Source organism: Grampus griseus (genome assembly GCF_964374135.1).
Source record: "Grampus griseus genome assembly, chromosome: 7".
NCBI lineage: Eukaryota > Metazoa > Chordata > Mammalia > Artiodactyla > Delphinidae > Grampus > Grampus griseus.
The window spans coordinates 57,824,770-57,838,807 of NC_139001.1; the positions used below are offsets into that span (position 1 = coordinate 57,824,770).

A 14,038-nucleotide genomic window follows, 5' to 3' on the forward strand; every position below is an offset into this window, starting at 1 on the left:
ATTCATTCAGAGGACATAATTTAAATTTTATATGCACCTAAAAACAGAGATTCAAAATATGTAAAGCAACAACTGAACTGAAAAGTGAAATGGACAAATCCACAATTATAGATGGAGATCTCTACACTTCTCTCTCAGACATAGGACAAATAGACAGACAAATAGAACAAATGGAAAATTAGTAAGGGCTTAGAAGACTTGAACAACAGTATCAACCAATTTGACCTAACTGATATTTGTATTCTACTTGGCAACAGCAGAATACACATACTATTCAAGTGAACATGAAAGATTCACCAAGATAGACAATATTCTGGGCCATAAAACAAGTGTCAATAAATGTAAAAGGATTGAAATCACACAAAGTATATCCTCTTACCATGACAGAATTAAATTCAAAATCAATAACAGATATCTGAAAATGTTCCCACGTATTTGGAAATTAAACAACTTACTGTTAAATAACTCATGAATTAAAGAAGTAATCACAGGGACATTGGAAAATATTTTGAACTGAATAAAAAGAAAAATACAACACATCAAAATTTGTGGAATGTGGCTGAAGTAGTGCTTAAAGTGGAATTTATACTACTAAGTGCTTATTTGGGGAAAGAGTATAAAAAGGTCAAATCAATTAGCTTCCAACTTAGGAAACTAGAAAAACACCCAATTAAACCAATAGAAAAACAATGGAGAAAATCTGGATCTCTTTTACTAGAGCTTTAAAAAGGGTTTGAACTACATAGTTTAATAATTTTTTTGCACATTTTAATCAAACCTTTTTCCAGGTGTATTAGAGAAATACTTTATTCATAATATAATATGTTTTAACAGCAGACTGCTTTAGATGACATTTTTACAACCAAACCAAAGAGAAATTGAAATCTGGTTTTGTGGAAATGTTAATATTAGTACAGGCTTGGAGGCTTTGTGGAATTATGGATCATAAGATAATGTGGATTAGTCTGAGGCTTTTTTTGTCTCTCAGTGTTCAGTTTACATACTGCAATGTGGTATAGAGATTATCTGTCACTCAGCTGTGTATTATACAGTGGATTTTATTGCACAACCAAGTTGATTCATTGATTTTATTTTCCTGTTATATCAATACCTTCATAATACAACTTTAGGAGATTGGTATTTTGAAGTATTGATTCACTGTGTCTATATTTTTTTACTACTGGTATTTGAATGCAAACATTATTCCAAGTAATGAAACTAAACTGTCAAAGTAGAAGTGTTTTAGGTATGGCATGTGACATGTTTAAACTTTAACAGTTATTCACTTTAGAGGTAAAGCTCTCATTAGAGCTCCGATGAAAAGAAATTAAAAAGAAATTTGCTTCTGAAACCTGGAAAATGGCTAAACATTATAGTTTTTTTAATACTTTAAACACCCATATTTTGAAATGGAAAGTGTTTTTTAATTATTGGGTGATATTTATTGTTATATCATTTATTATACAAACTGTACCTTGCAATGTGATAAATAAATAAAATAAATGCCTTGATTACTTTGGTGTTTCCACTGCCTGATGCCTGGATTTCAAGTCGAAGGTTTTGTGCAAGGGGCCACTCTTGCAGCTTAGAACAGAACCTTGACACCAGAAACTGTGTTCGTGTTCCGGTGTTAATGTGGTTGTGTACGATTCTGAGCAAGTTCATTTGCACCACATCAGCTCAGCTGTAACTTATTTATTTATTTACTTTTGGCCGCACCACAGGATCCTGACCAGGAATCGAACTTGTGCCCCCTGCAGTGGAAGCGCAGAGTCTTAACCACTGGACCTCCAGGGGAAGTCCCTCAGCTGTAATTTTAGAGATATTTCCCCTTCATTGGGCTAGTGTTGATAGGGAAATGTAGATCATGAAGGAAGCCATAAAGAAATTTAAACTTTGTCAGTAAGGCCCTGTATAGGATTATGGTGAATGGACTGTGTGAGTAGAATTGATAATAATTCATTATTTTTTCTGTGCATGTTGAAAGTACTGTTTAATATGCCAATTAATAAAAACCATTTTTATGTTTTTCATGTGGAAGAAGAGTTAAACTATTAATGTTGTCCTAGTAATTGCTGTACTAGTAAAGTAGGACTAGTGTTGTCATAGCCTGACCATGTTATATCGGCTTTTTCCTGTAGTTATTTCTCATATTTAAGGGGATACCACTTATTTGTGGTATGACCATGGTATGTCCAGCAGGCTTTTATAGTTATCTCCCTCAATTTTGAACAGTTTTCTCACTCTTGAAACATTAGGTCACTGAGTTTTCTATCATTTGTCATGCTTTTCACAGTAATACTTCTGATGGTGTTAACTACTTGTGAGGTGAAGTCTGTGCCTCACAGAGTCCCTGCACAATCATGTGTAGCAGCCAGTTGTAGAAGCTGTTATTAGCACCTGCGCCCCTTTGCCAGCTGTCCAGTGCCCCCAGGCACACAGAACTCCTAGATTCTGTCTGCCGCTGGCTAGAGGGTGTGCCCCTCCTATACCAGGCACTCACCAGCCCCAAGTACTGCTCGAAGCCATGTTTCAGCAAGTGCTCCGGGGATTCCTTCTGCCTTTCCTGCCGTGGGCACCACCTTTCATGTCATTCCATCAGGACAAGAGGGGGAGGCATAGTCAGCGTGATATCAGTGCTGCTGGCTTAACCGTACCCAAACCTTACTGTTTGTTATAGGTTTTTCCTGAAGAATGTTAAGGCCACTAATAGTTTAAATAACAAGGCAAGAAGGTATTGCTTTGATACTAAAGATACTCCTATTTTTAAGTTCCCCCTCCCTACCTTTTTTTCCTGTAGGGAACCTCTATACAATTTTATGTATTTGTTGTTAATGATCATAGCCAATGTTCTACATTCTCTTCTCATTATGTAGTATAAATCAACATATACTTTAACTGAAGAGGTCAAATTAGGACCCAAATTCTAAATTCCAAATCTTTTGGATCAAAATCAAGCCATCTTGGTGAGGCTAAAATTGGTTACTTAAAAGAGTACATTCTGGTTGCCCTAAAGATAAAAATGGAAAAGAAAAAAAGAGAGAGAGAGAGAGAAAGCCTTTCCTGCCCAGCTGCCTGCCTACCTATGTTCCTTTCGTTTCGATTTGGATCATCTGTTCTCTCCCTTCATTGCCCAATACCACGCTGGAGAACTGACTCATCAGGGCCTCCCAAATTAAGAGCAGCAGCTGAAATGTCATTCCCACCTTTCAAGCACAATTTCATTTCCCCCAACGTTCTTACTGCGTCCAACGGAGTTTACATTTGCAGCAGGCTTTGCAGGAATGCTGCTTGGCTGTTTGCATTCATGCTTATTTCTGCAGGTAGTGTTATGGCCTGGAAGGGATAATGAAGATGTGCTGAATTTTTCTTTCTCTTCTAATAGCATGGAATTCTTTTCCGTTGTTTCTGTTACTGACATTCAAACTGGAGATGTGAACATCAGAAACATGAGAAGCAGACATGCTGGTTTTCTTATAGAAGCCAGGGTTTGGGTCAGTATAACAGTAGGCCCAGTGAGCATGGCTTCAGTTTTTACCTAGGTCAGTACACCGGAGATACAGGACCCTTGGCCTGTGCCACGTGGGCCTCTCAGTAGCCCACCCATCTCCCTCACTGTCTGTCCTTTTCAGCCTGCTTCTGACCAGTGCCCTGCCTGTAACAGACTCTTTTGGGTCCATTAGTTAATCCAGTCTTTCATCTCCAGTTTTAAGGTGATTGATGTGACAGGAGGTATTCACAGGTGAGAGCAATCTCAGATGCCATGGTAATAAAGTTGTCCTTTCTCCAGTTGCAAAAGAGAAGAGGTCTTTAAAACAAGTTGCTATGCCCTTTGTTCATGAAGGTATAATTCAAGCCGTGTACTCTGTCACTTTCATTTGTCGAGATGTACCAAAAGCTTTGGAGGTGGCCTAGAAGAAACATACTTGTGGCCAACTTACGAGGTTACTTTTCTCAGGACTATCTCTGACCTCACTGATACTGTTATATGATGATGCTGATTGATACCAAAACATCCCCCAGAGGAATCCCTTTTTTATAAAATGATCAAGTGATTTGTTTAAATAACTCTAAGGAAGAAACAGTCCTCTTTATAAAGGAATTGGTTATTTTCCCACCTTATGAAGCCAATGTATGTCATTATGGTCATACAGTAAACAGCAGAAACAGAGGTGGCTTCTGCTTATACGAAACAGTAACTAGAGACTAAAGAATGTCACAGAATAAAAAGCAAGGTGCTAACACCTCCTTTCTCACAAGACCACCGTGCCTCAGCCTCAGCTACAAGAAACACAGACAAGGAACCAGAAATTCGGTGGGTTTCGTTTGGTTTGGTTTCTTAACACCTTCAAGAGGAAGAGAGATGACACATTTTCTTGATTTATATCCAGTGCTAGCAAAGTTATCAGATTTCCTGGTCCATAACTAAGAACTGGTGGATGGAAAAGGGAGAAGGGTTAGGAGGAAAGAAAAAGAGCCAACAACTTTGGAGAATAAGAAGAGGCAGGAAGACTAAAACACAAACTTATGAAAACATAAAAATCTGGGGCAATTTAGAATTGAAATCCCCTAAAAATGGAAAATGTCACTAATGAGTGTTCGTTGTGTTCTGTTATGAAGACGTCAGTAACCTTGATTCCCTGGGTGTTGGCCTGTGCAGATGTCTAAGGGCGTCTGCTAACTGCAGGGAATCACAGGCACAGGTCACTCTGTCTTATAAACCAGGGCTTGGCCCAAGCTCCTGCACTCCTTGTGAACCACTCAGGCCTCCTTTCTACCAGATCCCACCCTAGCTCTTTCTTAGCATTCTCCTAAGCAGAAAGAACCCCCAAGATGCAACTTTTGACCTTTTAATTGTTGCGTTTTGAATACCTGTTACATTCTGATTTGATCATTCTGAGACGGGTAATCAAAATGCAACCACATCTAGGAAGCAGAATTATCTGCAGGTGTCAGTGCCCTAGAGCCTCATGTGCAGGAACAGCGCCCTGTTTCCTTCGTGCTAGGTAGAGGAGAACAACTGCAGAGCTATTCTAAGTTGTACAATTTGTGCAACTGACTTGTTAAAGATACCTTTTTCTGAATTGGTAAAATATGTGATAAAAACATCACTGATAACGTAAAACTGCATATAAAATAAAACATTTGGGTAAAGCTCAAATATAACACAATCACCCTTTTTAAAAGAAAGTATTTGTCACTTTTTCTTTAATGCACTTGACACTGTTATAGTATGATTGTAATGACATCCAGGAAAGAAACTTGCTTTCAAGTCCAACAGCCCTTCTCTGAATTTCTGGCCAGTTCCAGTTCCTATTCCCCACTTTTTCTAAACTCTTCATTGGCTCCATGACTGAACTTACTTCCTAACACACAGAAACTAGACCATTGGGTATGAACTCCCTTAGCCTTCTGCCTCCAGGCCCCCACCACTCCTGCACTGCACAGCCATCCTCTTCCCCTTACCCTTGGCCCTGCCAACACAGGGAAGGGGAAGAGTTGAGTTTTCTTTTATTCAAAACTAATCCCTCTGCCCTGGCTCCCATCTCCATTGGTTGCCCTCAGGAACCTTACTCCATGGGTTACCTCCTCTTTCTCAGGAATCTTCAATCAGCCATTTCCATCTCTTCCACTGTTTCCCTCCCACCTCACTTCCAAACCTGTTCTGCTACTTCTCTTCCCCCTGTTAATGCCATCTTCCCCCTAAGAGTTAGCCCTCGTTCTTCCTCTCTCCTTTGCCTCCGATTCAGTTAGTCACCAAGCGCTGTTGATTCTGCCCCATGTTCTCCATCAGTACACTCTGAGTTCAGATCCGTGTCATCTGTTACCTGGACTACTGCTGTAGCACCCTCGTCTGTCCTCCTCCAGCCTTGTCCCCTCGACTGTGTCACTTTCCTTAAAAATCTTCAGTGGCCCTGCACTGCTGACTGAACAAAGTATACATTTGTAGGCGTTGAAGAGGCCCTGTCTGCCTCTCAACTCCTGCCACGCCGGTCATTAGGGTCACCTAATGCACCCCGCTCCAACACGCCTACCCCCATTCAGGCCTGTTCTGCTCACCTGGCTGACCCTGCTCATCCTGGAAGCTGCAGCTCACACATAATACGCGAGCAGTGCCCACCCCAGCTACCCTCACACTTTGCAGACACTTTCAGAAGAGGCTTTTCACATTATATTTAACAGGAGAAACCTATGGTGAATTCCTTGAGCCAATATTTGGTTTAATCTTTGTATATGTCATCACCTAATAACTGTTTATGAATGAATAAAAATAATTAATGAGTGATGTCTGTTTGTTTTGATGACCTCTAGGGGAATAAAAAAGACAAAAAGACTACAATACTCCATTTTTACAAATACAATCCAGCGTCATGAAAGTCACAAAACAAACAAAATTTAAGAAATAACAAATTTTAGATACAAAAATTCAAAAGGGAATCCAGTAAAATCCTGTTATACAAATACAAGTTTAGTAAGCTTCCAGGGCTTCAAGGCCTACTTCTAGAACCATTTCCTGGAGAGCTACATAACCTGCCTTAGAAACAGTTTAAAAAAACAAAAGTAAAAACACCACCACCACTAAAACCAGCCCCCAAGATGCCTTTATAAAAACCTGTCCGAGAAGGAAATGTATAAGAACAATTTCCTGAAGATTTACTTTCTGAGATACGTGTGTGATCCTCTGATTAGAGAACATTGGGCCGCTCAGGCAGTGAAACTCTTCCTTCAGCATATGTAATATGAAGAAATGCCCCAAGGTTTTCAAAAGGCCACATTCATTACTACTTTGTGAAGGTGAGGAAGGGAATTGGTTCTATCACAACATCTCAATACCCAGTTGTGTTTGCCAAGAGCCCTTCTCTGTTTCAGTGGTTTACATACCAGTAGAACTTTAACACCCTTTATCATGAGTAACTGGCAGGTACAAAACCAGACTTCCTCCACACTTCTAATCCAATTTATTAACCTTACCAAGTTAAGTAAAACTGGATTATCCTGAGACTTCCCCTAAAAATAACTTCACAATTCTCTAGCTATTTCATGATTATATAACTTTTAAAATATGAGTCAGTGCTATCTATTTCACTCATTCGCCTCAGATTAAAAGCAAGATTACATACTTTATCCAGTTTTATTCACTCAGAGGAACACAGAAGAAAATAAAGACATCACAGACTATCTGAAAGTTGATCTTGAGCTCGGCTTCAGGAACTCCAGGAAATGCTTTCAGTTTACAGGCTGTGAACATCATTAACAATCCAGAAGCAACTGTATCTGCATTCCTGACCCTTTTCCATAAAAGACATAGAAGGGATTATGGCTGCCTTTTCAAAATCAACACAACATTTTGTACTTGAGCTTACTTGGCAGTGATCAGAGTCACAAGCACATACCTGCTTGGAATGAACCCTGGGTTAGTCACTGCTACCATATATGGATATTTTGGCCAGTAGTAGTATTTCGAATTCTGATATACCATATTTCATTGATTCTACTATATGCTTTTTTTTTCATTTTAACATCTCTGAAATTGGGATTAAGCTTATAATCAGTGGCATGTCATAAATTAATTGGCATGGTTTTTCTAAATGGAATATATGTATCTTACATTCAGGGTAAGTCTTATGTTCAGTAGCCTCTTAAGTTTGAAGTACGTTTATTTATTTATATATATATATATATATATATATTAAAAACCACTTACTAATATACAGATAAGACCTAATTAAACTTAAAAGCTTTTGCACAGCAAAGAAACCATAAACAAAATGAAAAGACAACCTACAGAATGGGAGAAAATATTTGCCAACTATGTGACCGACAAAATATACAAACAGCTCGTATAGCTCAATATCAAACAAACTATCCAATCAGAAAATGGGCAGAAGACCTAAATAGACATTTCTCCAAAGAAGACATACAGATAGCCAAAAGGCATATGAAAAGATGCTCAACATTGCTAATTAGTAGAGAAATGCAAATCAGAACTACAGTGAGGTATCACCTCACACCGGTCAGAATGGCCATCTTTAAAAAGTCCACAAACAATAAATGCTGGAGAGGGTGTGGAGAAAAGGAAACCCTCCTATACTGTTGGTGGAAATGTAAATTGGTGCAGCCACTATAGAGAACAGTATGGTGGTTCCCTAAAAATCTAAAAATAGAACTACCATATGATCCAGCAATCCCACTCCTTGGTGTATATCTGAAGAAAACCATAATTCGGAAAGATACAAGAACCCCAAAGTTCATTGCAGCACTATTTACAATAGCCAAAACATGGAAGCAACCTAAATGTCCATCAGCAGATGAATGGATAAAGAAGACATACACATACACACACACACACACACACACACACACACGATGGAATACTACTGAGCCATAAAGAAGAATGAAATAATGCCACTTGCAGTAACATGGATGAACCTAGAGATTATCATACTGAGTGAAGTAAGCCAGACAGAGAAACACAAATACCATATGATATCGTTTATATGTGGAATCTAAAAGGAAGGAAAAGACACAGATGAACTTATTTCCAAAACAGAATGTTTACCAAAGAGGAAAGGGGAAAGGGGGAGGGATAAATTAGGAGGCTGGGATTAACATATACACACTACTGTGTATAAAATAGATAACCAACCAACAAACAAAAAATCACTTATATAAATAGAACAGTAGTAACAATGATAGTCTTAGCTGTGAATTTCATTATTTGCCAAAGCTGTTTTGGCAGATACTTATGTTGAAATCAAATCGTCACACTTTGTGATTTTCACTCTCTTGTATTACTGTTTTCTGATGGAGGAAATCATATATATGTAAGAAATTATCTCAAGCAAATGCAATTTGATACAGATCAGTAACTTCCTTGTTCCCTGTCCCTCCCTTTTCTTTTGACATTTTTTTTTTTTTTTTTTTTTTTTTTTGCGGTACGCGGGCCTCTCACTGTTGTGGCCTCTCCCGTTGCGGAGCACAGGCTCCGGACGCGCAGGCTCTGCGGCCATGGCTCATGGGCCCAGCCGCTCCGCGGCATGTGGGATCTTCCCGGACCGGGGCACGAACCCATGTCCCCTGCATCGGCAGGCGGACTCTCAACCGCTGCGCCACCAGGGAAGCCCTGACTTATTTCTTGAGTACATTTTTAGCCAATATTTGCTCAGAAGTCTTAAAGTGTTACTGATAATATTCAAGATATTTTTTCTTTTATTCTTTAATGTTTGGGGTTTGGATTTATTGCTTCTCTATTCTACCAATATTTTTTCATTTAGGTTAAGCTAGAATGGCTTCTCTTTCCTATCCATAAAGTCTATAGGTATCTTGGCATTTGAATCCTTCTTCTTTGGAGGTTCCTTTCTTAGGGATAAAAGAATCAAATGCAGTAAAACCTTTATGAGCTGGAAAGATGAGTGAATAATTACTGTATTCAAACAGGGTTTCTGATCAACTGTAGCTTCTGCAGTTTCTAAAATATATTCATTTTCTTTTGCTAACATAGTATCAAATGGTTCTGAACAGATATTAGCCCTTTTTGATGATTCTGTTGTAACCAGCCACTAAATACCACCTTCACCACCCGTGGCCCTGACTGTGGTCACAGAGGACAGGAGATGGATCATCTGACAAAATCCTTATAGACAGATTCTGTCTACATCACTCCTCATCCCCATGCATGCCGCAGCGCTCAGAATATGCCCGTACTTGTATAGCGCATAGATGAGACTGCTTCCAGCTGGAGGGGACCAGTTGGAAAATTCCACTGTAGAAATGGTTTTCAAAAGTAAATAGCAGAATATTGGTTTGATTTATCACCATTTCTAAAACAAAGAGGAAATCAAGCTCTGAAGGAAATTGTAACTGCTTGGCTGTTCCACTCAACCAAGGTTTTTCTAACTGTAACCATATTGTGCCTCTTGATACTGACTATGGCTTGTGTATGACTGCTTGGAAGGGAAATAATCTCCTCATCTGTAATCTCCCCTCGGGCCACTTTGTCACTACTCTTTTTCAGGTCCACACATTCAGGGGGCCGCACTGGTGTGAATACTGTGCCAACTTCATGTGGGGACTCATTGCTCAGGGAGTGAGATGTGCAGGTAAGAGCTCTTCCCTTTTCGCCTGATTGTGTAAGTTATGAAACTACAAGGAGTAACTCATGAGGAGCTTTGCTATTCTGCACATATAATGGGCTGGACCCCCGTTTGCTCTTGACATGCAACAGGCTGGATTTCTCAGGCAGCCAATTTGACTATTGATATTTTATCTGCCCTTCACCTTCTTGTACTTAATGGGCAGCAGTCTGGTCCTTTAAAAAGAGAGAAGTTGTCTTGTTCAGAAAGTCTGATAAAAGGAGATAAAAGTAAGGCAGTTATATTTGCCTTGCCTTTGATGTTGCAGCAACTAAATTTATAAGAATGATTTTTTTAAAGCAGTGTACAGGGACCTATGATTGTTGCCTTAGAAACTGAATTTTAAAGATAACTTGTTAAGCTGAATTGTCCTTACTAACTTTTGTGAAATCAAATTGAAGCTTTAAAAATCTGTGAATTTATCTTAAAAGATGATTACCAAATTCTGAAAAACCACTTAGTCACTAATATTTTGTTTGTGACATTTTAAAATCTTGAATATGCCATATCCTCTTTATAAAATATGACCACAGTATTTTAGATTTAAATTTAGAAACTTGAAGGTTTCCACATAAAGAAATAACCAACTCAGGGATTTATTGAAATGCTTTATGAAATAAGTAGTTATTCGCATAATGTGAAATTCATTTGTATAGAACAACTATACTGAGTACTGGCCACTTATTCAAACTGCTCTAAATTCTGGTATAGGCTTAAAAATAAGTATTTAAATTTCAGATGTGTAATGTTAGGTCATAGAAGTTTCTTTCTGCTATTTAAATTGTAAAACTAAAAAATACCTTCTTACATGTCTTTTTGCCTGAAGCTTAACTCTAAAAATGTATGTGAAGAGTAAAGTATTTCAAAATGGTAACTGAAGTAATTCTGTCAAATTTAGCACTGTAAAAATCCACATTTCTTTTGTGGCATGATTCCTAATGGAATATTTTCGTTGTCCATTATGTGCAGAAACTTCTGGGGTTTGATTTTTCTTATTTCTAAATTGCCTTTTCTTTGAATAGCAAGGTGTGGTATGCGTTGCATGTGAGCGTTCCAAGTCGCCCTTCCTTCAGTTATAACTCCCTTAGCACCACTAAGGCATGATAAGGTTCCAGGCATGTATCACTAGCTAGATCCATTCAGGGACCTCGCTGCCATGAGGAGGGGGAAGAATTCCTCACGTCTTGACTTTGAACTGTGCAGAGGTGTCCGTCAAGGAGAGCCTCAGCTCAGAGCCAGTCTTATTCCTCCAACATCCTAGAGGGCTGACAGCCCCATTTGCAGTTCTCTGCCCAGAGAATAAATGAGGACAACATTGTCTTTCTGGCTGGTGGTTACCCAGAGTCAGGATGAGGACCCATCACTAGGAAGGTTGTGGTTGAGCCTTTGAACTGGAGGAAGGTTGTGGTTGAGCCTTTGAACGGAACATAGTCGTGTAGTTAAGAACATCCACATCGTTGTGGTGTTTCAAAGGCAAATGGAGTACCCTTTCCAAAGCACAAATCACCTGCACGAAGAATGGTCGTCTTCATAAGCCTGGTTTGCCTTTATGACATAGCCTTGACCAGCTGAGACTGCAACGGTTTCTTACACATTTTAAGACGGTCACTAATTCAAAAGCTTTTCTTTTACTAGAGTGATGATGTTTATCGTTTACATTTTGAAAGACTGAAGGCCATCTACATGGAAATTCTGAGTCAGCTATTAGCAGAGAACTAGCACAGCACATGTGAATAATCTTTGGCCATATGCTACAACCCCATATCATGTTTAGAAGAAATGTTTTGGAATGTTTATGATAGTGATAATGTGAAGGAAAAGAAGAAAGAAAATGATTCACCCCATCCCATAGCCACCCACTTGAATAGCCTCCACTTTTTATTGTGAGTAAATGTCAACAATGTAAAGAAAAGCCTTTTCATTTTATGTTATATCTTGTCTTCAAAAGCGTTATATTCTATGTGATTGGAACCCGATTACTGAGCAATATAAGAAGAAGTCAACCCATTTTTTTAAAATACGGAAGGTTAGGATTTGAATTACTTCTGTTTTCTATGACAGCTAATTACATTTAGATTGACGGTGGGATTCTTTCACCTGAAGTGGCTCATCCTGACCTTTGAGCCATCTACTTTATATAAAACAATGCAAAGAATTAAGAACTTCGAGAGAGAGAACTAACTGTGGTAGGGTGAACGTTGGCTCCCCAAAGATGTCTACTTCCTAATGCCTAGAACCTGTGACTGTTTCCTCTCATGGCAAAGGAGAGTCTGTGATTAAGTTAATGAAGTTGAGACGGGGAGATTACTGTGGACTGTCAGAGTGGCCCAGTGTAATCACGACCAAAGCGTCCCTGTAAGAGGGAGGCAAAAGAGGCTGAGTCAGATAAAAGGTATAAGAACAGAAGCAGAGGACAGAAAAGAGCAAAGATGCTATGCTGCTAGCTTTGAAGATGGGGGAAGGGGGCCATGAGCCAATGAATGCAGGCAGCCTCTGGAAGCTGGAAAAGGCAAGGCAAGAAACAAGATTCTCCCCTGGAACCTCCAGAAGGAGGTCTTAGGCTTGCTAAGGCCTTGATTTCAGTCCAGTGAAACTGACTTTGGGCTTCTGACCTCCAGAACTGTTAGATGACACACTCATGTTGTTTTAAACCACTGAGTTTACGGTTATTTGTTACAGTGGCAACAGGAGACTAATACATTAGCCACTAAGCATTAAAGCTTTTACTTCCAAAGAAAAATGGAAGTAACACTGCCTATCAGAAAAGAGATGTATTTATCTGCTTTTGATCCCTAAGACAGCTTGCTTTGTTCTGGTTTCTTTTTTCAAAATCCACCAAGGCAGAAGAGAGGTTGTCAGGAATTTTTAAAGGAATGTTTGCCAAAAGCAGCAGTTTTGTATCCCGCCACCCCCCTCTTTTTTTTTTTTTTTTTTAACATTATGCGAAGTGTTGGGTGATGTTCCAATCACCAGGCTGGTGGCAGAGTAGCTGAAGGAATCAGACTGAATCCAGCTAATAGCAAGCAAGCTGTCCCTTCAGTACTGAAAGCTCTAGGCTTGCTCAACACCCACTGCTGACAAGGACAACTGAGGGAGCAGCAGGGACAGTCATGGGGATGCAGTCATTGCAGACATGATCTTCCCAAAACTCCACAACATGAGGTTCCACAGTCGGCATTAAACGTCTTACCTACCACAGTCTCCCTTACGTTAGGCTTCTTTAAAGTGAGTAAAATGATGTTGCAAGAGACCATCTAACTGCAGCTTGGGAGTGGTGCTCCTTTACGAGCAAAGTAAGTGGCCTTCAAAAGTTAAGTGCAAAGGATCATTGTCGTTCAGATGGAATAATTTTCCCAGACCATTTTTCCTTTCTTTATGAAATTTAAGCTTATAGGCTAAAGTAATCTATTATAAGATCACCAAACATCTCTCTCATGAAAAAGACCATTATTCCACCAGCATTCCTGAATTGTTTTCATTTTAGCCTTCCCAAAATATTCTAAGAAGTTAAGCCGGATAATAATTGTAAATCAGACACATCAACTTAGTGTTGGTTATTTATGAAAGTGACTTCATTTTTCCAGTGTATCATTATCATTGCTGCCGGCCCCCAAAAGGAAATGGCAGCAGTTTTTTTCCTAATAATAAAATGTATTTATTGCTTTGCGTATACAAGCACTTAACTTTTAGGTTGGAGAAGGGGAAGTAATGTCTTCGATTTTAATTACTGCTTTGATTGTACCTAAAAAGTTATGTTTGTCCTTGTAACCCAATGAGAAATTGGTTAGACTTGCTTACGACTTTCATGTAGCTCCTTTTAATTGAAAGCAATGTTTTCATAAATATCTCAAAGAACAAAGTATTCTTCTTAATTTTGCTTCTGAAAATAATGACTTCTGATGCAT

General features: G+C 39.0%; 1 protein-coding gene across 1 annotated transcript in view; it reads left to right on the forward strand.

Annotated features, from left to right (window-relative positions):
- CHN1 (chimerin 1) overlaps nt 1-14,038 on the forward strand; it is a 176,570-nt gene that overhangs the window by 143,678 nt on the left and 18,854 nt on the right. The window contains exon 8 of the mRNA XM_082658641.1: nt 10,016-10,100. Within this exon, the coding sequence (XP_082514767.1) occupies nt 10,016-10,100 (85 nt within the window). The remainder of the gene's footprint in view (nt 1-10,015; nt 10,101-14,038) is intronic.